The sequence below is a fragment of the Podarcis raffonei genome, chromosome 8 (assembly GCF_027172205.1).
Source record: "Podarcis raffonei isolate rPodRaf1 chromosome 8, rPodRaf1.pri, whole genome shotgun sequence".
In the NCBI taxonomy this organism is placed as follows: domain Eukaryota; kingdom Metazoa; phylum Chordata; class Lepidosauria; order Squamata; family Lacertidae; genus Podarcis; species Podarcis raffonei.
Window position 1 is genome coordinate 70,098,033 of NC_070609.1, and position 26,354 is coordinate 70,124,386.

Below are 26,354 nucleotides of genomic sequence, written 5' to 3' on the forward strand. Positions count from 1 at the left end.
TCCGTAGCATTTCCTGGAGTGGAGGTTTCCATGGAGACTCTACTCCAGGAAATGCCTTGGTTTGCGTTTTCAAAGAACCCTTGTCGCTCCCCAGCCTTGCCTGACAGATGTTTGTGTTCTTAAGAAAGAGTTTTGGAGTTGTGATTTTCCGTACTGGGTTTCCCTGGAGTCTAAACTAGTGTGCAAAACTAGCAACTACAGTCAAAGCCCACCTGCATAACTCTACAATATCCTGTATCTGTCTGTCTTTGAAACAGATACATTCTGATGCTAGTTAAACATTGAAGAGCTGGCTTTCCTCCTTGCCACGGGCATGTGAAGAGGTGTGTGTGCGTTGCAACCATGTAGAACACAAAGACCCCAATTGTTTATTTCAGGAAGCATTCTAACGGAACATAGATGTGTCGGAAGCTGCCTTATATTGAGTCAGACCATTGTCCATCTGGGTCCCCATTTTCTACACTGACTGGCCATGGCTTGCCAGGATTTCAGTCAGGGTACAATTCTTAGCCCTATGTGGATATGCCAGGAACCTTTTGCATACAAAGCAGATGTTCTACTGAACTATGGTTCCATTTACTTTGCTGTAAATGATGCTGGGGAAGAGATTCATATCTGTGGTACAAAACTACATGGAAATGACATAAAATACTGTCTGGCACAGCCCCTGGTACCCTAGATTTCTCCATTTATTAAGAAAATTATGAATCAGTTTATCTAGCAAGATATACTGTTACCCACAGAGAACTGTATTATTTTTCCAGAAATGTTGGTATCATTCTAATGTGTAAGAAAGGATATGTTTGAGTGCTCAAATCAGGAGAAATGCCCCTTCTCAAATGACAAACTGTTTCCAATAAACCTATGCCAATTCCTTCAAGTTCTCAAGCATACTTTTGATTTTCACAGAGTTACTATTGGGTGGTTTGGAGCACCCCAAAATCCTGTGCCTGATAAATGAAGATTATGTGTATGTGTATGTGTATGTGTATGTGTATGTGTGTGTGTGTGAAGTCCAACCATATCTGGAGGGCACCACATTGATTAGTGCTGCCTTAGCCATGCATTAAGATCTGTAGGGGAGGCCCTACTAATAGTTCCATCCTTTACCTGAGTCACAATAGGGTCTTCTCAGTCATGGCTCCTTGATTTGTGGGATTCCCTCCTGCTGGAAATGCTCTCACTCGCCTCATTGACATAATGTTCTGTTCAACATATGAGGGTTGATGAGTTGATTGTGGTGTTTCTTACGTATTGTGGTGGTGCTGATTTTCCCTATGACATGCTTTCAGTTTGCGGTTTTATTTCTGATGTTTTATTTTTTTTATTTTATTGTCAATTGTTCACTGCTCCAAGAACTTTTGTGGAAGGGCGGTCTGCAAATACAGTAAATAATAATTTCTCTTTCTCATATCTTCTTGCTTTCCAGCTCCTGCTTTCTCTTTTCTTTGATTGCAGGTTTGGTTGGGACTTTCTGTTTCTTTTTGTGTCTCTCAAAACAGAAGCAACTACAGCAACATGAAAATGGATTGTTTAAAGCATCTTTATTGTCCTCTTCCTCTGTGCACTTCAGGATGTGGTCTCCCTTTTACCCTTAAAATAACCCTGCAAAATAGTTAGACAGAGAGTGAGAGAGCGCACCAAAGCATCACCTACTAAGCTTTGTGGATTGAACCCAGGAATCTGCACTCTAAATCAAACCACTGGACCACACACAACCCTTTGTTTTACTACATCTTTCTGATATGGCTGCAGTAGCATTCCCTTCCATTTTGGCTGCAGAAAATATGGTATATCAGTGCAGTTAATTACTGTCAGAAGCACAAGCAACTTCCTAAGATTATGAGGCACATATTGCTGATAAGAACAGTTCAACAGTGGCACCAATAACTTTGCTGGGGGCTGAGGTCTTCAAGCAAAGTCTGGGCTGCTATCTCTTCAGGATGCTCTAGCTCTGAATTTCCTGCATCAAGCAAAGAGCCAGACTTTATTAGTCTTCCTCAGCTTGGTGCCCTATAGATATTTTGAACTAGAATGGCCATCATCTTTGACCATTGGTCATGCTGGCTGGGATTGATGAGAGTTTGGGTCCAACATATGGAGGATACGGGGTTGGGGAATGTTTGACTAGATGTCCTAAAAGGTTCCCCCCAACTCTTTGGTTACCATCTAGTCCAGCATTCCCCAAACCCATATCCTCCATGACTCTCTGCAAGGACCTAATGAGCTGCTTGCCATATATGTTTGTGAAAATTTTCTATCTTTTTACTATCTGGCCATCTCTCTGCAACAGTCCTTCGCCACCCAATTTAAGATCCTTTGTTTGCATGTTAAATAGAAAGCTCAGTTTTCAGATGCGAGGTGTAACCTCAAACTTCCCATAGCTTTTTACACAGCCTTAGCTGCATTTGCTGAAATTTGCTGCACTGTGTGGCTGGAACATGGATCAAGTGTGTGGGAGGGGTTGAAAAATGTAGAGATGAAAAAAATTGATCAAGCTTAAAGTGTGGCTTTTAACAAACAAGGGACACTTCAGATCACAGTGATTGGCACACGAACATCACGTTTATGCCTACTGTGGCAAATACCTCTATGCACCTACTGAAATTCCAAGAATCTTAAAGAAGTGATCGCAGCTCAAGAACACCATCTCCCCCTCCCCTCCCCACCCCCCAAATACCCAAATATTAGCTTGCTTATGGCTAAAAAGGAAGCCAGTGCCATGAAAAAAATGGAAACTAAGATTTTGCAGTTTGAATTACATCTTATAGAAGCCGGCCAGCAGCATTATTTCGGACATCCCAGAGGTTTCTAATTCCCACTACCAGAGAGGATCCTCTGGACTACTTGAGGACCCACTGTGACCAGCTGGCTACACACTCTGATGATAAAGTTTCTCAACTTTGGAGTGACCTTGATTCCACAGTTCTTGTAGTTTCAGATTTACCCAGTGCCAGAGTTGGTGGTGTGTTGTGGGATCAGTTTCAACTTTTGCAGTCAGCTGATGTGGACAAGGTGCTGCAGGTATGCAGTCTGGGGTTTCCCCCCGGATTTGGATTTGTCCTACTGAAGGCCCAGGTAGACAAGAAGCGCCTTTTAGCAACTGCACCTGCTACAACAGCTATGGCCATTCCTAGGCAGGGAGAGCTTGACCACAGTAGTTCATGCATTGCCTTAAATATTAGATCACAGCAAAGTGCTTTACGTGAAGCTTCCCTTCCATTTGATCCAGAAGCTGCAGTTAGTGTATAATGCTGCAGCATAACTACTGACAGGAGTGAGACCTTGTCAGCATATAGCACCTCTACTCAGAGATCTGCACTGGTTGCTGATTTGCTACTGGGCCAAGTTTAAGTTGTTAATATTAGTATATAAAGGCATCAATTGCTTGGAGCCAGTTTACTCGTGGGATTGCCTTTCTTCGTATGTGCCCACTCAACGGCTTTGATCTGTGGAACTTACACTGTTACAAGTGCCACACAATATTCATTATGCACTTGTAAGAAATGTATATTTTAGTGTGGCAGCCCCTATACTTCAGGAACTACCTGCATATTGACATCAGGCAAATGCCTCACTGTATTCTTTCTGGCAACTGTTTATAACATTTTTGTTTAGGCACGCCTAGCCAGGCACATAGAAATTGATGTGTTTTCATATTTTTTAGTTTACAGCTGATTTTAATCACTTTTTAAAAACCACTTATTGTTTCAATCAAGTGGTATATAATTTTTGTTACATAAATAAGATTTTCTAGCCACAACATTATCTGTCACAGTCAGGTTCTCGTGTAGGGATGCTCTAGAAATTTGTTCTTTGCAAATTTTTATAATTGCCTTGAACTGATACACACATCCCAATCTAATCTCTGAATCAGAATGCAGTTCTCCAGATTTCACCTATGACTTTTGCAATGCTGTTCTCATATTTTTTTTTTAAAAATGAACCTTTGACAGGGTTAAGAACTTAGGAAGCTGCCTTACAAGGAGTCTGGCCAATGGTTCTTCTAGTTTTATATATGTTAAAGGTAATGTAAGTTGAGTGGTGAACATGCGCAACAACCAGAAGAGGGAATTGGGCACACTTTCCAGCCAATATGCATACTCTCCAACAGGCCTTGGGGAATGTGCACATCTCAATGGCACTTTGGAGGAATGTGCATGACTCCCTCTTCATGAACAGATTATCTGCATATTCTCCATGAAGCCTGGTAAATGTGCACAGGGAGCAGCTGCTATGCATACTAACTGTTCAACTTACATTGTGCCTAAGATATACAGTGACAAGCAGCAGCTCTGCAGGTTTTCAGATGGATGCCAGGATTGAACGTGGGACTTTGTTCATGCAAAAGTAGATCCTTTACGACTGATCTATGGTCCTTCCGAAAGGGTTAAAACTGTGCCATTTTCTTGTGAAAGAAATCCCCTCCCCCATACACCTTACCTCCAGAATAGACCCAAAATATGAAGAATCAGCTCACAGATCTACAGAAACATAAGCAAATATTAGGAGTAATTGCAGTTTTTTGATTCAGAGCAGGACAACAGCAGAACGATTAGTCATTACAGTTCACTTCACAAGAAGAATGAATGGCTGATGCAGCTACAATTATATTCCCTGCTCAGTGTGCACACAAAAGGAAACTCACCAGGAAGATCTAATTAGTATCTCTTTAGCAGACACTACTTCTGTAGTAGCAGAAGTGAATGAAGAAGCCTCATTTTGGAGCAGGTGTCCAACTGGCTTTCCCTCTGTCTGTAAGGTGTACACAGGTACTTGGAGCTCTTGGTTTGCTTAATTAGGGAGACAAAGTAGTAATTTCCCTGATTTGTTTTACAGCAGTCTTACATCTGAAGGATCTCTGCTATTTATCACATCTAGCACTTTTTCTCTCTGTAAGGTTACCTGCATTCATCATCTCAACAGCCCTATTAAGAAGATAATCATCATTTCCATTTGAGGAAAGATGGGCCATTATGCTGCACAGCATCCATGGGCACCCACCTCAGTGAGAACTGCACTGTCGTTTCTTTAGCTTTCAGACAGTTGGAGGAGTACTGCATTTTCACAGATTGATGCTATGTGTTGATTTCACTCGCAGCAGGGGATGGGGAACCTTCTACGGCTACTGGTGGGCAGGACCCAAATGGAAAAGTGGGTGGAGCAGTGAATGCAGATTTTACCATCATACAGAAGGCTAGTTTCTAAACACAATCACACACCCCTTTCTATCCTCCATCCAGGCAAGCAAGAAGCAGTATCAGACTTCAAGGACACTTTCCAGCCAGACTAAAATAGGGAGGGTGCAAAGCAGAGTCAATGAGGGGTGTAGCCTGGGAACATTCTAAGGACCAGATAGAGACACCTGGAGGGCCGTATATGCTCCCCCCTCCAGACATTCCCTCGGGGCACCCACTAGAACTCTAGGTTAACTTACCAAATATGCTGACAGTTAAAATGAAAATAAAGACTATTCCTATTTTATATACAATCAGTCAAGGACAGTAAAATCCAATTCCTTTGTGACTGACATAGGGGTACCTCTTTGACATGCTGTACCGTAAGAATGTCTTGGACTGAACATGGCTGAATGCCATCTTGTAGTAGACCATACTATTCTGGATGTATGAGTGTATGATTTGTGGGATCCCAAAGCTTATTTTGGGGTGCATATTCCTAGCTCTTTATTTGCTATCATCAGATGTCTTCACACATTCCTGAATGTTACACACACACAAAATTGACTGGAGAAAAGAACTGCATACCTTGAAAGGTATGGTAATATGATATAGGGTATTCAGAAGCTTACTTTGGAGTTTGGGGACATATAAACCTTAGTTCTTTAAAAATGTTTTGATTGAGCTGCATTTTGAACTTTTGTGCAAATAAGGAACTATTAATCAACTTCAGTATTGTGTGAAATTCACACTTCTAGACCCCCACAAAAGGAACAGCAACATTTTATGTGTAGTACTCTCCTGAGTTCTTTACAGTATGGCTGTGGAATGTCTTCTAGTGAGGTGTTTGGAAACAGAAAAAGAAAAAAAGGGGGGGAGACACCACCAGTATCCTAAGAAGCAGAGCTGCCAAAATACTTCAGTTTTGCATAAACTGTTGTCTTTCTTCCCAATATTATAAATGAACCATGAGGATTCAGGCAAAATGTAGGGCTGCAAATGTGCTTAGTTGAGATAATACTCAACAGACGGAGGAGGCACAGAGAAGGAACATAGTGGAGAGAGTGAAAGAATCCATCAGCCCTAGACAGTAATAGAGGGGAAGGAATCAGGTTGCAATGGAATGTGGTTGGGAAGATAAAAATCATTGGAAGAGCTGTCACCTACTTAAAAAACCTACATGTAGATTAGCTAGGCAATGCAATGTGGCAATGGAAGCATCTGTCACCATAGTAAAATGGATCAGGAATACAAAATACTTTTTTTAAAAGCACACCCACATTTGGAGAGATAAATGAGGAGTCAATAAATAAATGAGAAGGGGAGAAATGTAAATAATAGCATAAGTGCTATCTGAAAATCGAAAGAAGGAATGTAGAATATCAGGAAGTTTAGACAGGCTCCAGCCAACCTTCTTTCTATCAATATTTCTTTTTCTTTTTCTTCCCCCTGACGTGCTTCAGGGCACATCAAGATTGCATAGGCTTGCGTGCTTCCAGTCTTCAGGTCAAAGAGCATTCTTAAGCATCCACCCTTACAGACTACCATTTAGAAACATCATTTTCTGTTGCTTGAAGTCCCTGATCATTCAGAGGTATGTCAGCTGACTACCTTTGATTTCCCAAACCTGCCAACTCATCAGCATCTCATTTCTAACAATTGTAAAATGAAAAGTTAGGCTACTGTAGACTGCTGGCTTTGGGGCCATCTGCAGCCATAGCTGAATCCCAATCCGGAGGCTGCATTCCTTGGAAATAAAATTATATTGATTAGACAGTGGGTGAAGATCAGGCTCCATACCTGGCCAACCCAGAGGCTTCATTGTGCCTGCCAGTCACAGCAGCTGATGCTGCGTAAGAACATAAGAACCATGCTGGATCAGGCCAAAGGCCCATCTAGTTCAGCATCCTAATCTATCAGTGGCCAACCAGGAGCCCCAATGGGAATACCAACAAGCCAGACATGAATGCAACAGCACTCTCCTTACTTATGATTCTCTATCCAGCGGTCTTCAGAGGCCTCCAACAATGCAGGGAGAACATAGCCATTGTGGCCAGCAGCCATTAATGGCCTCACCTTCCATGAATTTGCCCAGTCCTCTTAAAGCTGTCTAAGTTGGTGGCCATCACTACTTCCACTGGTAGTGAAGCAAATTCCACTGCTTAACCATGTGTTTTGTGAAGAAGTAATTTGGTATGTCCTGAATCTTCCCACATTCATTGTTGTTGGATGCTCCTGGGTTTTTTGTACTATGAGAGGGAGAAAAACATTTTCCCGTCCACTTTCTCCACACCAAGTATGATGTTTTACATTTCTATCATGTCCCCTCTTACTTGCCTTTTCTCTAAACTAAAAAAGAAGAAGCCCCAGTTGAGTCTATCTTCATCTAAAAGGCTGTGGGCCTAGGAGGTGCGGGGACTGGGAGTTGCTATCCCTCTCCATTACATTTGTGTCTGAAAGACTACACCCTCGGTATGTTCATTTGGTTCTCATTACTTTCCAGCTAAGGATGGAGTAAGCAGCCTAATCCTGTCACATTTCAGTTACTGAATTGCTGGAGTTCAGTCACAGGTCTGCCTTGTCCCGTTTTCTGCAGACTTTTCTTGATTGTTTGTGGTTAAGAAAGCACACACAAATTTAGATTAAATTTAAAATTTAGATTTTACACATTTTGTACCTTCTCCATAAAATACACATTTAGGGGGGTGTTCAACTAAGTTCTACTCAGAGTAGACCTATTGAAATAATAGACTTAAGCTAGTCATGTCCATTCATATTAATGGGTCTACTTTGAGTAGGATTAACATTGAATACATCCCTTTGGGTGTATTTTTTATGGGAAAGGTTTTTAAAATAATAATTATTATTATTTATGTGATAAAGTGTGAGGCTTCCAAGAAGAACAAAGAGAACCAAACTAGAGACAATTACAACTTAATTCATATAAACATTCAGTATGCGTACAATTACTACCAGCTCAATATATATATTGAGATATATAAAAAAGGTATATTTATACATTTTTCATCAAAACTTTGTGAGCCCATAACATATATTGAGAAATAATCTTTTTTTTCTACAGTGTTCTATAAAAACACACCATCTTGACCAAAAACTGTCCTGCCTTTGATTTTGTTCTCTAGATGTAGTAAAGTATGTTGACTTTGCCATCAAAGCGTAATCTCATATTTTGTCGTTTTGCCATACTTTTAAGGGTGTTGTTACCACCTATTAAAGTCCAACTTTTTTTATTTGCTGTAAACAGCATCCCAAATTCCAGTGAAGTTGGGGTTTGCCTTTCAATCCACAAGAAAGTTATTCTGACTGGTTCAGTCCCATGGGAAAAGCAAACTAAACCCATTCTTCTTCCAGCCCTAATTCCAGCCTCGTGCCTCAAAAGAGAAGGGAGAGCAGCTTGCTCACAAGAGGAGAGAATGAGGGCTGCCATTTCTCTCCAGAGTACCTGCTCTGGCTCTGTGAAGGCAAAAACACAGGCAAGAGCAACATCACAGGGCTGAGATTTTTTTTTTAAAAAAAAGGGCGGGAAAACTGAGACTCCATGTAACCGTTTTAGGGTTTGACTAACAATTCCTTCGCTGCTCTCTTGGTATCCGTGGATTCTAGTTGCTGCAGGGTCATTGTTGTTGTTAATTAGGTAATTAATTACCTAATTTACATACCACTTATTTGCCAGTTGGTGGCTGCTGGAAAAGCAATGGACCTAGTGGCTGTGAAACTGTGGTCAAAGAAGGCCGCAGCCCCTCATGGCATTCAAAATGGCGTCTGCTTGTGGTGAAGGGTTGCAGAGTGCCTTGAACTGTGGCCTAACCATGGCAAGGATGGGCTTCTGCAGCTGAGAAGCTGCTATGTCCTTCTCTGGGGGCAAGGAAAAGGAGGTGAGGAGAGATGTGGAGCTGTTTGATCTCCCACTCCAAGCATGGGAAAGGGGGAAAGCTATGCACAGGATACTGCGCCAGAAGAGAGGAAAGACTTGACTCCTCAGGGATGCTGTTTTTGCTTGGGATTCAGCTCACCGCCAAACCATGGCCCCAAGTCCCTGACTAAAATGGCACCCCTCTCTCCACAAACAAACAAGCACCTGAAGCAAAATTTGAATTGTTTCGCAGTAGCTCCGGATGCCAGAACCCAGCCCACTGTTAAATCATTGGGGGCCGGCCTGGGAGCCGAGGGGAAATGTCGCCGCTAGGTGTTGTTCTTGCAATATGATGCATTTCCCAGAAGTAAAGACTGTCATAGGAACGTGGGAAGCTGCCTGATACTGAATCAGACGGTTGGTGCATCTTGCTCAGTCCTGCCTATACTGGCTGGCAGCATCTCTCCAGGATTTCAGACAGGGAATCTTTCCTAGCCCTGCCTGGAGGTGCCAGGAACTGAACCCAGCATCTCCTGCAAGCAAAGTACTTGCTCTGCCACGGAGCATGTGTGAGAACATCCCACTCCAGAACCCCTAAGAAGCAAAATTTATGGTAAGTTCACATTTTCCTGTTCCTTTGTGCGTCTGAAGATGGCACTGTGACCTTTGCACACACTGGGTTCAAGCCTGAGAGTAGCTGTGGGGAACCTTTTTGGCCCTCTAAATGTCGCTGAACTACAGCTCCCATCAGCTCCAGCAAGCATGGCCAATTTATATTATTATTTATTAAATTTGTATGCCGCCCTTCATCCAGAAATAAGTGGGCAGATTACAACATAAAAACCCTATCTATCTATCTCTCTATCTCTCTATCTCTCTATCTCTCTATCTATCATCTATCTAAACATAACAGCAAAGTGATGACAGTCATTCTGTGTTGTTTGTTTCCAGCACTCAGTATTCTGACATTTCCACTGAGCTATCACAGTTGATAGATCTTGTTATGTACTGAGTTGAATAGGATCCAAACTGCAGCAGTCTGATTGGTCCTAGAACAATAGGATCCAAAAGGCAGCAGTCTGATTGGTCCTAGAACAATAGGATTCAGAATGCAGCAGTCTGATTGGTCCTAGAACAATGCAGCAGTATGATTGGTTGGCAGGAACCACCCAATCATGCTCCAGATAGAAGTGAATCCACAACTTGATTGGCTTACAGTAGAATTCCGGAATTAGCCAATCATGTGCAGCCCATTGTGTAAATAATGTATATAAAGCAGATACTTTGAGGGGACTTTCATTCATTCATTCCTCCTCACTACTATGAGCTGAATAAAGAGCATGAAATTACTTTGCGACTCTGAGTATATTTCACTGGCGACGAGGATGGGATCCCGCTGAGCTGACGGCCACACACAGCACCGCAGCACCGCCGCCTGCCACACCGCTGCCTCGCACCGTGTATCCAGGCTTCAGCTCTGGGACACAAGGAACTCAGAATGGCAACTGACAGCAGCTTCTCGCCGTTCAACCCAGCATCTGGAGACTGGGAAGCGTACGCCTCCCGTTTCACCTTCCTCCTAGAAGCCAAAGGGGTCACCGATGAAGAAGACGCCAAGAAGAGGGCAATATTCTTCAGCATCTGCGGAGAGGAGACGTTTGAAATTGCCCGGGCTCTCCTTGCACCTGAAGACATCGCTACTGTTCCATACAAAACAATAATGGAACAGCTGAAGGGGCACTTTTCGCCGCAGCCCTCAGTGGTGGCTCATCGAAATGCCTTCTACGCAAAGCGGCAAGCCCCTGGGGAAACCATAACTGGGTTTCTGACCTCTCTCCGCCAAGCCTCCCGGTTCTGCAACTTCTCAGAGCTGGAGAACATGCTTCGTGACCACCTCGTCGGTGGCCTGAAGGATGAGAAGCTGCAACGACGCCTCTACGCTAAGAAGAACCTAACGTTCCAGGTCACTCTGGAGGAGGCCCTGGCAACGGAAGCTGCCGAGAGGTCGACGCAAGAGGCACGGCCGAGCCAGCCGTCCCAACCGAGGGTCCACCACGAAGACCTCACCGACGACTCAGGATCTGACAAGGAGGAGGTGCACCGAGTACAGCAGCGCACTCAAGCAGCCCACATACCACAGCTGCCTCGACGAGAAGGAGGGAACTGCGCAAGCTGCGGAGAAAGTCACGAGAGGAGGACCTGCCGTTTCCGCAACGCAGAGTGCAGGCAGTGCAGAAAATTGGGACACATCGCCCGGGTGTGTCGAGCTCGGCCCACCCGATGCCAGGCATCAGATGACCAATCCAAGAGCCCCAGGTCCCGGGGCCCAACACACCAAGGCAACTCGATGGAGCTCACGGACTTCCAGGTATACCAGTTGCCCCACCCCAACGTAGAGAAAATTTATGTAGAGGTACATAAATGTAGAGGTACATAGAGGGGGCCCCATGCCGCATGGAGCTTGACACGGTGTGATGGGATGATGAGCTGCTTGTGCGTAAAATCCTAATCCCTCAGAGTTTGGCTAAGTCCCCAAACCTCTGTCTGTGATGGAGCTCCTTAAACATGACTCCATCAATCGCTCGTTGAATCGGACAGTGGGCGTTTACGGAACTTCTTCCAGCATAAAAGCTCCTTAACGGAAACGCGTCTTCTGGACTCTCGGCGTGACAGTTTCCGCCGAGGAGTGGGTGTCCCTACAGGAGGTCCTGAAATCTCCCCGCTGCTCCCGCTTGAAGTGTCTCTGAGCCCTCCCTCCGACTCACTTTCCCTTGGAACTCCACTTCTCCCCCTGCTGGTCCCCTCCTCCGCTGAATGGTCTCTCTCACCCTCCATGAGCCCTTTCACCTCCTTAGTCTCAGATGGCAGTTCCCTGACACACGGGTTCAACTCTATCCATAATCTCGGCAAGGACCTTAAGGAAACTGTGTCCTACTGGGGGTCCCAAACTCAGGCCGGCCCCATTCACCCTCCGGGACTTCCAGAAATGTAAGGTCCCCACAATGGGGGTGGGGACCTTCAGGGTGCAATACCGAGGGTGGACGCGGCAACTGGACTTGCTTGTGGTCAAGGACCCCTACATTAGCTTACTGGGATTGGCATGGTTTGGACCACTGGGGCTAGCCGTCACCGGGGTGAACCACACGAGCTTACAAGTGGACGTGGACGCCATATGCAAGGAATTTCCGGGAGTTTTTGATGGGAAATTGGGACAGTATATGGGCCCCCCCATTGCTCTACAGCTTGACCCCGCAGTACGACCAGTCAGGCTCAAGGCCCGCCGGGTCCCGTTCGCCCTGAAACCCCGTATAGACGAGGAATTGGACCGACTCGTGGAGCAAGGAGTGCTGGAGCCGGTGCCTAATGCCCCCTGGGAAACCCCAATCGTCACACCCGTCAAGCCTAATGGTTCGGTCTGCATCTGCGCAGACTACAAATGTACCATAAACAAGGCCCTCACGGCCCATGCATACCCAGTGCCAGTGGTCAGCCATGTCCTTGCCACCCTGGCTGGGTCGAAAATTTTTGGCAAGCTGGACTTGGCCCAAGCATATCAACAGCTGCCAGTAGATGAGGCCACAGCAGAGGCACAGACGATTGTGACGCACAGAGGAGCGTTCAGGGTAAAGCGGCTGCAATTCGGTGTCAGCGTGGCACCAGGCATATTCCAGAATCTAATGGACTCCTTAAAGGGATTCCTGGCGTCACCCCCTTCTTTGATGATGTGTTGATTGCCGGGCCCACACCAGAGGAGTTTGAGGACCGCCTCCGCACCGTTCTGCACCGTTTCCAGACGGCGGGTCTCAAGGTGAAGCGGGAAAAATGTCTACTAGGAGTGCCTCAGGTGGACTTTCTGGGATTTATGGTGGACGCAGAAGGGGTCCACCCGACTGGGGACAAGGTACGGGCCATTTGTGATGCCCCAGCGCCCAAGAACAAGACTGAACTTCAGGCCTTCTTGGGACTATTGAACTTTTACCATTCCTTCCTTCCCCACAAGGCGGCGGTAGCGGAGCCCCTACACAGACTCCTGGACAAGCGGGCCCCTTGGGTGTGGGGCCAGCGCCAGGAGGCCGCATTCCAGGCAGTCAAGGACTTGCTTGTCTCAAACTCGGTCTTGGCACACTTCGACGAGAGGCTGCCGGTGGTGCTAGCATGCGACGCCTCACCATATGGCATTGGCGCTGTCCTGGGACACCAACTCCCAGATGGAAGAGAGGTACCGGTGGCATACTTTTCCCAGACACTCAACGCAACCGAGCGGAACTACTCGCAAATCGACAAGGAGGGTCTGGCAATCGTGAAGGGAGTAAAAAAATTCCATGATTTCTTGTACGGGTGGCCCTTCACTGTGGTGACTGACCACAAGCCGTTGCTTGGCTTGTTTGCCCCCGAAAAGCAGACCCCCCAAGTGCTGTCTCCTCGCGTCCTCAGGTGGTCAATTTTCCTTGCCAGCTACCAGTATGCACTGATTCACCGCCCTGGGAAGGCGATAGGCCATGCGGACGCCCTCAGCAGGCTACCACTACCGGAAACAGGCCCCGACCCAGCACCTGCACAAGAGGTTATGAGCCTGGAGCTGCTTCCCGACCGCCCCATTCAGGCACTAGAAGTTGCACACCATTCCAAGAAAGATAGGGTCATCTCCCGGGTCCTGGACTGGGTGTGGAGGGGATGGCCCAGCAGCAGCCCCGGGCCAGAATTCGCCGGCTACACAACCCGCAAACATGAACTGTCGGCCCACAAGGGGTGCCTGTTATGGGGAAGCAGGGTTGTTGTTCCCCAGCCCCTCCGCAAAAGGGTCCTCACAGCCCTACACGAGACACACCCAGGGGTAGTAAGAATGAAGGCCCTTGCCAGGAGTTATGTGTGTTGGCCGGGGATCGACGGAGAGATAGAGGCCTGGGTCAAACACTGCCAGGCCTGCCAAGAATCCCGCCCAGATCCCCCAAGGGCCCCAGTCCAGTCCTGGGAGTCCGCCCGAGCACCATGGTCACGCCTGCATGTGGACTTCACTGGCCCCTTTCAGGGAAAAACATTCTTCATAGTGGTGGACTCATACACCAAATGGCTGGAAGTCGCACTGGTACCGTCCACTTCTACGTCCGCAGCCATCCGGGTACTACGCAGGCTGTTTGCAACCCACGGGCTCCCTGACACTCTCGTCTCAGACAACGGGACTGCATTTACGTCAGGAGAATTCCAAACCTTCACAGCGCAAAACGCCATCCGCCACATCCGTTCGGCGCCATTCCACCCTGCCACCAATGGCCAAGCAGAACGCATGGTGCGGACTACCAAGGACACCCTTCGCCGCATGACGCAAGGGGATTGGGAGTACCGCCTTGCCACATTCCTTCTAGCACAACACAGCACCCCCAGCTCAACGACTGGCCGGAGCCCCGCTGAACTACTAATGGGTCGGCGCCTTGCAATCAAATTGGACCGCCTTCACCCCGATAGAGCTCAGGATGAGGTAGTGGTGGGGGAAGGCAGGAACCCCCGGACCTTCGAGGCCCAGGACCCAGTGTACGTAAAGAATTTTGGGGCAGGCCCAGCATGGGTACCCGCCACAGTCACCAGGGTCACTGGTCCTGTGTCGTACGAGGTGCTAACGGATGGGGGGCAATGCTGGCGCCGCCACTGCGACCAGATACGGCGACGATTCCCGGGAAAAACCAGGAGGAGGAGGACAGGTCAGAGGAGTCCCAAGGCAACAGTGGGGAAGTGAGGCCCATAGAGCAGGAGGGGCCAGCAGGAGAGGCAGAATCAGTAAATACAGAGAGGACCCGCGAGGCCGAAAGGACACCGGAACCAGAACCACGACTGAGCGAGCCGGTTGCAACAGACCAAACAGGCCCATCACAGCCAGCATCTTTGGAACACGAGCCAGAACCTGAACCCCGGACCAGGGAACACCACAGGCCGCAACGCACACGTAGGCCACCGGCGTACCTCGAGGACTATGAATGCGACCTCCCGGGCAGGACTGGAACTTAGAGGGGAGGGGTGTTATGTACTGAGTTGAATAGGATCCAAACTGCAGCAGTCTGATTGGTCCTAGAACAATAGGATCCAAAAGGCAGCAGTCTGATTGGTCCTAGAACAATAGGATTCAGAATGCAGCAGTCTGATTGGTCCTAGAACAATGCAGCAGTATGATTGGTTGGCAGGAACCACCCAATCATGCTCCAGATAGAAGTGAATCCACAACTTGATTGGCTTACAGTAGAATTCCGGAATTAGCCAATCATGTGCAGCCCATTGTGTAAATAATGTATATAAAGCAGATACTTTGAGGGGACTTTCATTCATTCATTCCTCCTCACCACTATGAGCTGAATAAAGAGCATGAAATCACTTTGCGACTCTGAGTATATTTCAGATCTGTATCCCACAATGTTTGCCAAATCCCCAGCTCAGCCTTCTAAGTGCCCATCGTAAGTGTGGAGTTGACGCCAGAGTCTAAATTTGATTGTGAGTTTAATTCATTTTGAACTGGCAGCTTGAATGAGAAACCTCTATAATCAATGCTAGTTCAATGTCTGGACCAAAGTTTAAGGCACGGAGGTCGCCTTGTGCACTTGTAGCTGTCTCTTGCATTGATCTTCCTCCTTTATAACCTACAGTAAGCATGCCGTTTGGCTCATTTATTAACCTCACCTACATATCAATCTTCGCCTGCGATGGCAGTTCTTCCGTTATCATCTGGTAGATTTCAGACAATGGAAGTGATTGAAACAGGAACTCCCACATTCCTAGGAAGATTAAGAGTGACACATCACCCTGTAATTTTGGGAGTTGTGCAATGGTTGTTCATTTGCATCAGAAGGGTAGGTGTGGATTGTGTTGCATTGTTCCATGTTATATATATATATTTAAAAAGAGAAGAAAAATAACTTCTGAAATATCTTCTTTGACTCATAGGTATTACATATTCCTAATAAGTTATGGTGGCATAATTTTAGAAGCAATAAGTTCTTTTCTCCAAACTAAAATGGAATGTCATTGCTATCTGCAAGGTTAAAGTTATGATGCCTTGTTGACTGTAGCTGCTGTACAGGAAGGAGCCATAGAGCATCTGCTTTGTATTCAGAAAGTACCAGGTTCAATTCTGGACATCTCCAGATAGAACTGAGAGAATCCACTACTTGAAACTGGAGAGTTGCTGCCAGTCAGTGTCAGCAATATTGGGCTAGGTGGATGCAGATTAAGGCAGCTTCCTATGTTCTGAAAAGTTACTAGCCCCTGTGTTAATCTATTTTGGCCTTGTATTAGCAAAACTGATTTTCTTTTTAAAGTCTGTGGCTGTTGTTCAGAAGCTCACATGTGCCAGATCCACGTGAATGTGTTTTATTCTCCCTTTTAGTCTCTTTTTCCCCAGCCTCCAAGTGAAATCCCTCCCCTCCCCTTACATATTGACATAAGCCACTCTATATACCAGGGGTAGCCAACATGGTACATTCCAGATGTTGTGAACTACAACTCCCATCATCTCTGACCCTAGGCCACGCTGGCTGGGGCTAATGGCAGTTGGAGTTCAGCAACATCAGGAGAGTCCACATTGTCCTATAAAATGGTATTATGGTATGAATCCACATTTCAGGATTTTCCGTGCTTTTCAGATCTGAGCTTCCAATTAAAATATTGTAAAGTAAGTTCAACACGTCCGCAAACCATAACTCTGGTATCTACAGTCACAATCAATAAGAGTGTTGGCAGCTGGCTTTCTGTCAGGGTAGGCAGTCATGACCCCAAGCCTCTTAGGGTTTTCCATGTTCAGGAAATCAAATGTACAGAGAGAGAGAGAGACAAGCAGAGAGCCTGCAAGCATAGCTGCATGCTCAAGCAGGAACGAGGTTTTATTGACAGAGTGACATTCCCAGTGAATTGAGATGTAAAATGCAGTTCCAAATGGACCATATTTATATCCTGGCACAAAGCCATTGCTCGATTGGTGTTACAATTTTGTTCTATGCAGCATGAGATACGGCCTCATGGAAGTCTGTTTCTGGTTGAACAGATGCACATGCCTTCTCCTTAAGACAGCCTTCTGAGCCTGATGCCCTCCAGATGTTGCTGGAATCCAGGTCTCATCAGACCCAGACAGCAGGACCAATGGTCAGGGATAACAGGAGTTGTAGTTCTGGAGGGCACCAGGTTGAGGATGATAACAGTATTTCCTGCAGGGAATAACTCACCCATGGGCCCCATGCTGCAAGGAATCATGGTTAAATGAAGGTGGGTTGTAGTTGTTTGCATGTTCAGTGTGACATTACATTACCTGGAAAGTTCCATTTCTGAAAAGCACTCAACTGTTTTGGTAACAGGCCAATGAGGTCCATTTTGGTGACGCTTATGCCAAACCTTTTACAATTATACAACTTCAAACTTCTTGAGTCCACGGCTCAAAATGCGCATGGGACATGACTTAGCTGATGATCTAGATAAGCCCTGCAATGTCCCAATGGGATATATGGAAGAAAGCAGCCTCTTAAGAATGCAGGGGCCAATCCATGTAGTCATGACTAAGTTTCTTTTGGCATGGCAACGGCATTTTCCTAGGCTGCACACACCATTTGAAAAGCATGCATGTTTAAGACACGAGTCACAGCCGAATGGAAAATTGGCACGTGCAGTCCCCAAGACATACCTTTTTTTGCCCCCTCCTTTGAAATATATTTTAGAAAAGAAAAAAGATTGCCATACTTATTTTCATATATTGTTTTAAGTAAATTGAACTCAGCTGTAGCAGCTGAGGGCATTTGTTGTTTTTCCATAGCAAAGATTGCTAAGCATCAGAGCAAAATGTGGAGCCAATAAAAGAAAAAGTCGTCTCAGTGAGTTTCATGCTGCCATCTTACTTTACTTTTAAAAATGTGATCGCCCCCTGCCCCACTCTTTCACACACACAGAGCTAAGCCATCTGATTCAGGCGGAGAAATGCTTTGTGCCTATGGAATTTCTGTAATGTGGTCAAAAACATAGCAAGTTCCCAAATTATTTTATTCTGGCAGCTGCTGCCTCTGATGAAAGTTGATTTAGTGAGCGTAGGGTGGGAAGGGGAAAGCCTTGCAGGGCCAGTGTGGTGTAGTGCAGACTTTTCCAACCTTGGATCCTATGGCTTTTTTGGACTGCAACTCTCATCAGCCCCAGCCAGCACACTCTGAAACAACCCCAGGGCCCTAGGTTGGGAAAGGCTGGTGTTTGCAGATAAGTTGTCAGGCAAAAACAGTGAGGCCTGTGCTCCTCTATTCACCACTCAGCCACAAAGCTGTGTTATGTTGGGCCAGTTGCTGTCTCTTAGCCTAACCTACCTCACTGGGTTGTTGTGAGGATAAAATGCAATAATCTCTTTTGCCTTGAGCTTCTTGAAGGAAGGGGAGGATACAGTTGTGATAAATATCTCTGTGAGTTTTGGAAATGGAAGTGGGATGAAAGGAGGCAGGTGTTGGAGTCTTGGGCTTGAACAGCTGCAGCTTAGCATAGCTGAGACTATGTGTGCTCGGGCTTCAGCACTGCCTGACTTCCAGCACAGAAGGGAAAGGCTATAGCTCATTGGCAGAGCATCCATTTTGCGTACAAGTTCCCATGTTCACTCTCCGGCGTCTCCAGGTAGGCATGGGAGACGCTCTTGCCTGAAGCCCTGGAGAGTTGCTGCCAGTCAGTGTGGACAAAAGTGTGATAAAAGGACCAATGTTCTGACTCCATATAAGGCAGCTTCCTGTGTTCCTAAAGGACTGCATAATCAGTATTTGTGTGGACCCGCAACACAAGTTAGCATTTTGCAGGACTTGCTGAGGCCCACATCACAGCAGGGCCCCCAATGTTGACCTCAGAGCATCCCTGATCCTGCCTCTGCTTACTTGGAGAGCCACTGCCAGTCAGTGTAGGCAACACTGAGCTAGATGGATCAATAGCCTGACTTCGTATTAGGCAGGCTCCTGTGTTCCTTGGTCTGGCCCCAGCTCCAAGGATTTCGGGTACAGCTGTCCACAGTCCCAGCCCAGCTCTTAACAGCGACAGAGGAAATATTGTCTCTTCAACATGCTTATTCTCAGCAGCCTTTAATTACCTGTTTTGTCTTGGGGAAAATGCTGCCACTTGCAGAACCCAGTCGAGCACCAAAGCCTAATCCAATCAGCTTGATGATGTATGCAAAAAAGAAAAAAAAAATCCCTGGAAAATGACCTTGTGCATAATTACTCATTTGACGACTGTTAGCGAATGACACAAACGGAATCCGACACACATTGTAAGGCATTAATGAGTGCTTTCCTCCTCTTTCTCCCCCTCTCCCATGCTCTTCTTGCACGGAAAAAAAATGTTTTAATTAAGACTTCCTTGATTAGTCATTTAATCAGTCATTAGGCCAATACAGATGGAGTCAATTATTTTTTTAACACTTGAATAGATACTTGATGCTACTGCAAAACGATGCACACATTTATTTATTTTATTTTATGTTGGATCCTCAGCAATTGTGTTGCAGTAGATGGGACAGTAACAATATCTGTTCTGGAAAGCTGAGCTCCAATCTACTGTTGTTATCAGTGATGTGGCTGCAAGTCACCCAAACACGGCTTCACTTCCAAACCCAGGAGTGTTGTTGTTGTTGTCAGTAGTAGTAGTAGTAGTAGTAGTAGTAGAAGTAGAGGATAAGGGCTGGAGTCAGGCATAGGTCAGCAACAAAAACAATAAATCACTAGAGGCCAGTGCAGTTAAATCTTTATTCATGGAAACACACCACAGCTCAGGCCTAGTGGTCTCAGCAACTCTTTCTAGGAGTTGCCCCACTGAAGCAGTTGCGGGGAGAGCATTCTACAAACAGGGAACTGCCACTATGAAGGCCCTGTCATGGGTCAACACCAACCAGGCAGACCACAGTGGTGGCACCACCAAGGCTCACTTGCTGATAGTAAGGTCCAATAAAGGGCTCTTTTCAATACCTGGGTCCCAAGCCATTTAGGTATGTTAGTACTTATACATTGAATTAGGCCTGGTAGCTCACTGGCAGCAGCGTAGCACTTTCAGGACCAATGACTCACAGTCCTATCAAGCTGCCCAGCTAACAAGCCTAGCAGCCACTTTAGATACACCAGGTTCAGACGCCCGGCCATCTCCAAGGGCAGCTCCACATACAGTGCATTACAGTAGTCCAGAAAAATGACTCATTGCCAATCATCTTCTATCATAGAATATTTGGATTGGAAATAACCTTAGAGATAATCTAGACCAATCAGTTACTCAGCATGGGATGCAAATACAGCATCCCTGATTGATGGCCATCCAGCTGCTGCTTAAATACCTCCAGCGAGGAGAGCTCACCCCTCCTCAAGGCAATCTGTTCCACTGTCATGCAACTCTAGCTGAAATATGCTTCCCCGCAGTTTCCATCCATTTTTTCCACCTAGTTCTGCCCTCTGGAGCAACAAACAACAAGTCTTCCCCATCCTTCTGCATGGCAACCCTTCAGATACTGTTAATCTGCAAGATATAGAGACTAAGAGGACCACTCTACTTAAACATTGGCTCACTTCAGCCGTAGTATTTTGTTCAGAACTGTGGAGTGTCTTCTGGCATATGTAAAGACTAACAGGTTCATGGCTGATACTATCATGAATCTTTCTGAGGCAGTCATCTCAAGCGGCACTCTGGGAGGGGTGGCAGATTTGGATCTGGGTTCCCCACCTGCCTCCCTGCTTCCTCCCTGCTTACTTGCAGTGGTGACACTCCCTCTGGGGGCAGGGGGCAGTTTCTTCATCCGTTTCTGTCCTCCATTCAGCAAGTACTCACCTTATCCCCAAGGCCCTTGGAGTCCCTTCCAACCCTACAGTTCTATGATTCTATGATTATATGCCTCTTCCATTCTGCCAGCCTCTCCCTCTCTCCTTTGCACTATAGCTTACTAGCTGGAGACTGAAGCCGCTCACTTACAAAGCCGAGAGCAGCATGGGACCTGAGCAGGACTCTGTGAGTTAGTGGTTTGATGGAGGTACAGAAAGGAAGGGAAAGGAAGGTACCATGAAATGAGGAAGAGAAATGCTGTTGTGTGCAGTGTGCAAGGTTTCTGCTTCTAATCTACCTTAACAGGGTGCCAGAAGAGCAAATTGTAAAGTACTTCGTACACACAGGGAAAAAGCTACTAAGAGAAATGTTAGTGGACAGTACCAGATGCCACAGAGGAAGTGTACAAAAAAGTAGCCAATATTTCATCTCCCCATTTGCTCACCCATGAGCGGCACTTGTTGTTTGCAGATGCCCATCTGCTGTGTTCTTGTTTCTGAACAAAAAACAAAAAAAAGTTGCATTTTTAGTTGTCTGTTGATTCTGGATTCTTATCCCTCCCCTCTCTTTTCCATCTTTCTGGGCATATGTGGCATTTAAAAAAGAATTCAGAAACAAAATTGCAGATCGATCCCCACATCTTTTTCATACACACATCTCCTCACCAGTGGTTTTTCCAGCAGTTTTAAATTCTTTTAAATGGAGATTCTGTTGCCTGAATCTGGTCCTTCTGCATACAAAGCATTACAACACTGAACTATTTTACCTTATTTTGTTATTTAAGGTATTTTTATACTGCCCTTCCAACAAATATTCCCATAGTGGTTTATTTAATTCTACCCAGAGAACATTCTTCCCCAAATTTGTGCCCTCTAGATGTTTTGATCTACAGCTTCTACATGCTCCAGCCAGTCTGACTGGTGGTCAGGATTGTTAGGACCAACGCACCTGAAGGTTGCCTGGGTGAGAAAGACCACCACAGATTACGTACCCTTCCACTTTTTCCTAGGTTATATACTGTAAGTGGATGTATGAGGTACAGGTGGTCTTGTGTTTTGGCAGGGAGCTAGCCAAAATGGCATTTTCGTCTCTTCCAAACACATGATTAAGGTACTGCAGGTACCCCCCCCCCCTTAAACTTGCGCACAATTGACTTGTATGTGACCTCGTATATTGTGTGGTGCCTGGAAATAAATAAATAATATAATTCATACCAGGAATGCAGGGAGAGAGCTGGAGAATAGTGGCTCATGAAAAGACCCTGCTCAGATCCTGAAGAGTGAGGGCAGAGAAGAGACTGGAGGCACAACGGGGTTTGTTTAGGCTGCTCAGCCTCCCCACCTAACAGCTGATGTGTGTGGTAGTGCAGCAGGAGCAGCCACTTTTCTGCACATCTTCCAGCCTCCAGCCAGCCACAGAGCTTCAATTCCCATTGTGGATATTTTTGGTATAATATTTTTGAGATGGATTGGAGAGAAAGTGGGAGAGAGGGTGTTTAGAGGGTGCTGCCGACTTACAGGATTTTCACTTATGTGCGCAGGGCACACATAAGTGGGTATTTTCGACTAGGGCTGCACACAGCGCCCCTCCCCTCCTTCACTGGACCTTCATCCCCCACCAAAAGGTGTAGGAATAATTTCTGTGACTTTCATGGGCTCCCTCTTTCAGGTGGGTATGATACTTACAATTTGAGAAGGTGGCCGGATGGTCATCCCACCTTTTTTTCTTACAACATTGAGCAAAATAATGCCACTATGTGATGGGCCCCTGGAAGAACCTATCTTTTTTCTCTGTGCATTGCTGCTGGGAAGCACATTACACCATCCTGTAATGACATTCCCAGGGTCAATGTGGCGTTTGCCACAGTCATTCTTAAGAGATGCCTAACCCAACCAACAGTTGGCTTACCTTTGTTTAACCAAGTTAATGACTGCTGTGGACCTTGAAATGCTAAGTATTACTATCACCAAAGTTGTCATTGCTGTTTTTTCCATTAGATGAAAAGTAGCTTTGATTATTAGGAAACATTTATAAGATCAGCATCTTTATGCACCCGTTCTATATAGGGACATTTTGAATGAGAGCCATTGCGCTGGGCTTAGAGCAGAGCTTTCCAAATTTTTCATGTTGGTGACACACTTTTAAACATGCATCATTTTGCGACACAGTAATTCATTTTTGGGGACGCGGGTGGCACTGTGGGTTAAACCACAGAACCTAGGACTTGCCAATCAGAAGGTCAGCAGTTCGCATCCCCCTGACAGAGTGAGCTCCCGTTGCTCAATCTCTGCTCCTGCCAACCTAGCAGCTCGAAAGCACATCAAAGTGCAAGTAGATAAATAGGTACCACTCCACCGGGAAGGTAAACGGCGTTTTTGTGTGCTGCTCTGGTTCGCCAGAAGCGGCTTAGTCATGCTGGCTACATGACCCGGAAGCTGTAGGCCGGCTCCCTTGGCCAATAAAGTGAGATGAGCGCCGCAACCCCAGAGTCGGTCACGACTGGACCTAATGGTCAGGGATCCCTTTACTTTTACCTAATTCAGTTTTACTAGCAAACTGGAGGTTAAACTAACCCTTTTCCAGCTCCAGTAGGAGCACGGGGAGTGTTTGCACAACACACCTATGCACTGCAGCCAACACACTAACGTGTCGTGACACACAGGTTGGAAAGTTCTGGTTTAGAGTGTTGGACTAAGACATGGGAGACTAAGTTTCAAATCCCTGCTTATCCATTAAGTTCACTTGGTGGACTTTGGGCCTGACACAGTCTCTCAGCCTTGTCTACTTGCTGTGTATGCCACCTTGAACTGCTTGCAGGAAAGGTGCAATATAAATGTCATAAATACATAAATGAACATTCTCAAGTCTTGGATCTCCATGAATTCAAAAAGCCTGATGGAAAGAAAATGCAAGACTGGCCTTCACTCAGACAGGGCTTCCTTGGGCTAGGAGTGAGCAGAGAGCTGTTTTGTGGCTGGATGTTGAAAAAGAAAAGCATTTAACTGTGCAGTGCTACACATGTCTTCTCAAAAGTAATTGCGTATAGAAATCAGCCTAACAATGATGTCCTACGAGTGTTTTCTCAGAAGTAAGGCACATTAAATTCATGGTGGCTTACTCCCAGTATAGGATTTCAGCCTAAAGTTTGCAAACACACCCACACATAACCCCTGCAAATACTCATCCAAAATAATCTGCCTTTAGCAATGGAAGCTTAATGGAAGCAACTTCTGCTTTATTGCAATGACTTTGCCCACTCTGAAGAAGTACTTTAAGGAGCTGTCCAACTTTTAAGATTTCCCTGGCCTACCACGACATCCAAGACCCTGCCATGTCATAATTCCCCCCCCCTTGGGTGTGTCATTTTCATAGGAGTTTGAAGGAAGGAGGAATAATAGAATGTGTGTGTATGTATCTCCTGCCTTTATATACTTTTCTTAAGAAAAAAAGGTTTTAAGATTTGAAAAATGAGCCCTGTCTTGTCTGAGCAAGGAATAATAAATAAAAGCAGGTGTGAAGGGTTGGAATCGAAAACAGATGGATATGAAGGATGTGATCCGACTTCCCTACGGCTTCAGTCTTTAATCCCTGTGGCTTAGTGTGAATACTTCCCCCCTGATGCAATGCAGAAATAATAAATGGAGCAGAGCATATGGAGTGTGTGGGGGGGGGTCTCTTAATGGCTGAACAAGGGGGCAGGGATTGGGAGGGGTGGTGAATGAAGTTAACCCTTTCAGAGGCAGCTGCTCTGATTCCCTCCTCTATGCAGCCCCCTTCCTGGTGTGCCCCTGGCCATAATTATATAACACAAAAGCTGTAGAGTGAGGAAAGAGGAAGAACCTTCATGAGGAAAACAGGCCTTGGAAACAACAGAAGCACTGTAATACTTCACTTCCTTATTGTTTATATTACATGGACTGAACACTAGTGCACAAGCATGAAGGTTCTCCTACCTTGATCTTGAGAGCCAGTGTGGTGTAGTTGTTAGACTGGAATCAGTGAGACCCAGATTCAAATCCCCTTCTCAGTCACAAAGCTCAAGTTGGAGACTTTAGGCTAGTCACCATATTTCAGACTAGCCTTCTTTATAGCACTGTCAGGAGGATAAAATGTATTGCTCTCTACAGCCACAGCAGGTGCTGTGGTTTGACTTCATCGCTGAAGGTACACTCTTCCATTATGTCCCAAGAAAGACAGGTGCCACCCAGCCTTGCATCTTCCTTTTGAAGGAAGTGGCTGAAGTCCTGGGACAGGGCAGAGAAACTGGCACTTCTGAGAATGCAGTGGGCCTGTGAAATTTGCTTTTCCTGTCTTCTCCATGTCCATAGAGACTGAGATAGAGTAGGCACCAGCTCAGCATCTGACTTATTCTCAATTGCCTCCCCAGAAAGAGAAAACTCTTTACTGTCAGGAGTAGGTGCCAGAAGCAGCTCCAGAGTAAGAGGTGTCTGACTAGAGGGATCCACAGGGGCAGAACATCTGTCAACCCATTTGATTCCTCCCCTGGATTTCCTTACTCTATAGATCACCAGCCCTTGCCTCATGGATTAAATGAGGAGGGGGAGAACATACACACCACTGTGAACTCCTTGGAGAAAAAGGTGGGATATAAATGCAATAAAATAAAATAAAAAGAAAGAAAGAAAATTAAAAAATTGAACCCACAACTTCCAAAACATTTGGCACTCTCCTAATCACTACATTCTTATCTAACACCCTTGGGTCCACAATGATTTCACTAATGGGAAAAGGAATATATATATATATGGTAAGGTGTTGGCCAAAAGTATGAAATGAAAGCAGTTTCATTTCTTGAAAGCCCGCCCTCCCCCCAGCAGTTTAAGAGAGAAAGAGAGAGAGGTGTAATGTCATAAAGTCCTACATTAATCCAGAGTTTAAATATGATTTAGGCAACTAATATTCTTGCTTCCATCTTCTGTGCCTTGAAGGGACCACTCCTTTGCAAATGCAATCTATGCTAATGGATGGTTAAGCTCTTCTAGAGGAAAATTAATCTGGAGGAACTAAAAATGCAGCATTACACTGAAGAAGGCAGAATATATTCAGCAGCTAGGAATGTACCCAGCCCTAGTAGTAAACTAAGTTGATTTCTGGGTGGCTTAGCTATAAGGAGGTACAAAAGTCAGTGGCGGCTGGTAGGGTGGAAGTCAGTGATACCAACAGTATGCCAGTGATAGCTCAAGGATGGTCTAGGGCAGACTGATGTTGGTGGAGCAAAGTTCACTGAATTATAATGCTGGAACGAACAACCAAGAGCACTGATAGTCAACTCAGTGTTTTGTGGTAGACTTCACTAAATCTAAGCCATATTGAATGGATATCTGTGCAACACCCTCAGGAATAAAAGTCTCCAATTACTTACTTACTTACCTGCCTACCTACCTACCTACTCGTATTTTTAGCCTTTTCCACTACCTCAGGCACCAGGCAAGTATGGTAACTGCCCTTCAGAAACCTAAAAATCTTTTTGCATTGTCAGTGCCAGTTTTGGATAA

At 45.7% G+C, this 26,354-nt stretch overlaps 1 protein-coding gene and 1 long non-coding RNA gene across 7 annotated transcripts in view; one reads left to right on the forward strand and one right to left on the reverse strand.

Annotated features, from left to right (window-relative positions):
- The window catches only part of MORN1 (MORN repeat containing 1), a 116,544-nt gene that overhangs the window by 73,093 nt on the left and 17,097 nt on the right, over positions 1 to 26,354 (forward strand). Inside the window, exon 13 of one of the 5 annotated variants that reach the window (XM_053400678.1) lies at positions 1,430 to 1,718. The exons of 3 other annotated variants lie outside the window; for them this stretch is intronic. In XM_053400678.1, coding sequence (XP_053256653.1) covers positions 1,430 to 1,598 — 169 coding nt within the window. In that variant the 3' untranslated portion in view covers positions 1,599 to 1,718. Of the gene's footprint in view, positions 1 to 257; positions 626 to 1,429; positions 1,719 to 26,354 lie in introns of those variants that run through there. One more of the 5 variants, XM_053400679.1, reaches the window with a different exon arrangement.
- On the reverse strand, positions 1,500 to 9,660 carry LOC128419694 (uncharacterized). Of its 2 annotated transcripts, none has more exons than XR_008331899.1 (4): positions 8,858 to 9,660; positions 4,649 to 4,793; positions 4,444 to 4,484; positions 1,500 to 1,605 (listed from the first exon to the last, which is right to left on the reverse strand). It is a non-coding gene; the product is annotated as an uncharacterized LOC128419694 (long non-coding RNA). The 2 variants fall into 2 exon arrangements; XR_008331900.1 differs by lacking the exon at positions 8,858 to 9,660 and adding an exon at positions 7,165 to 7,315.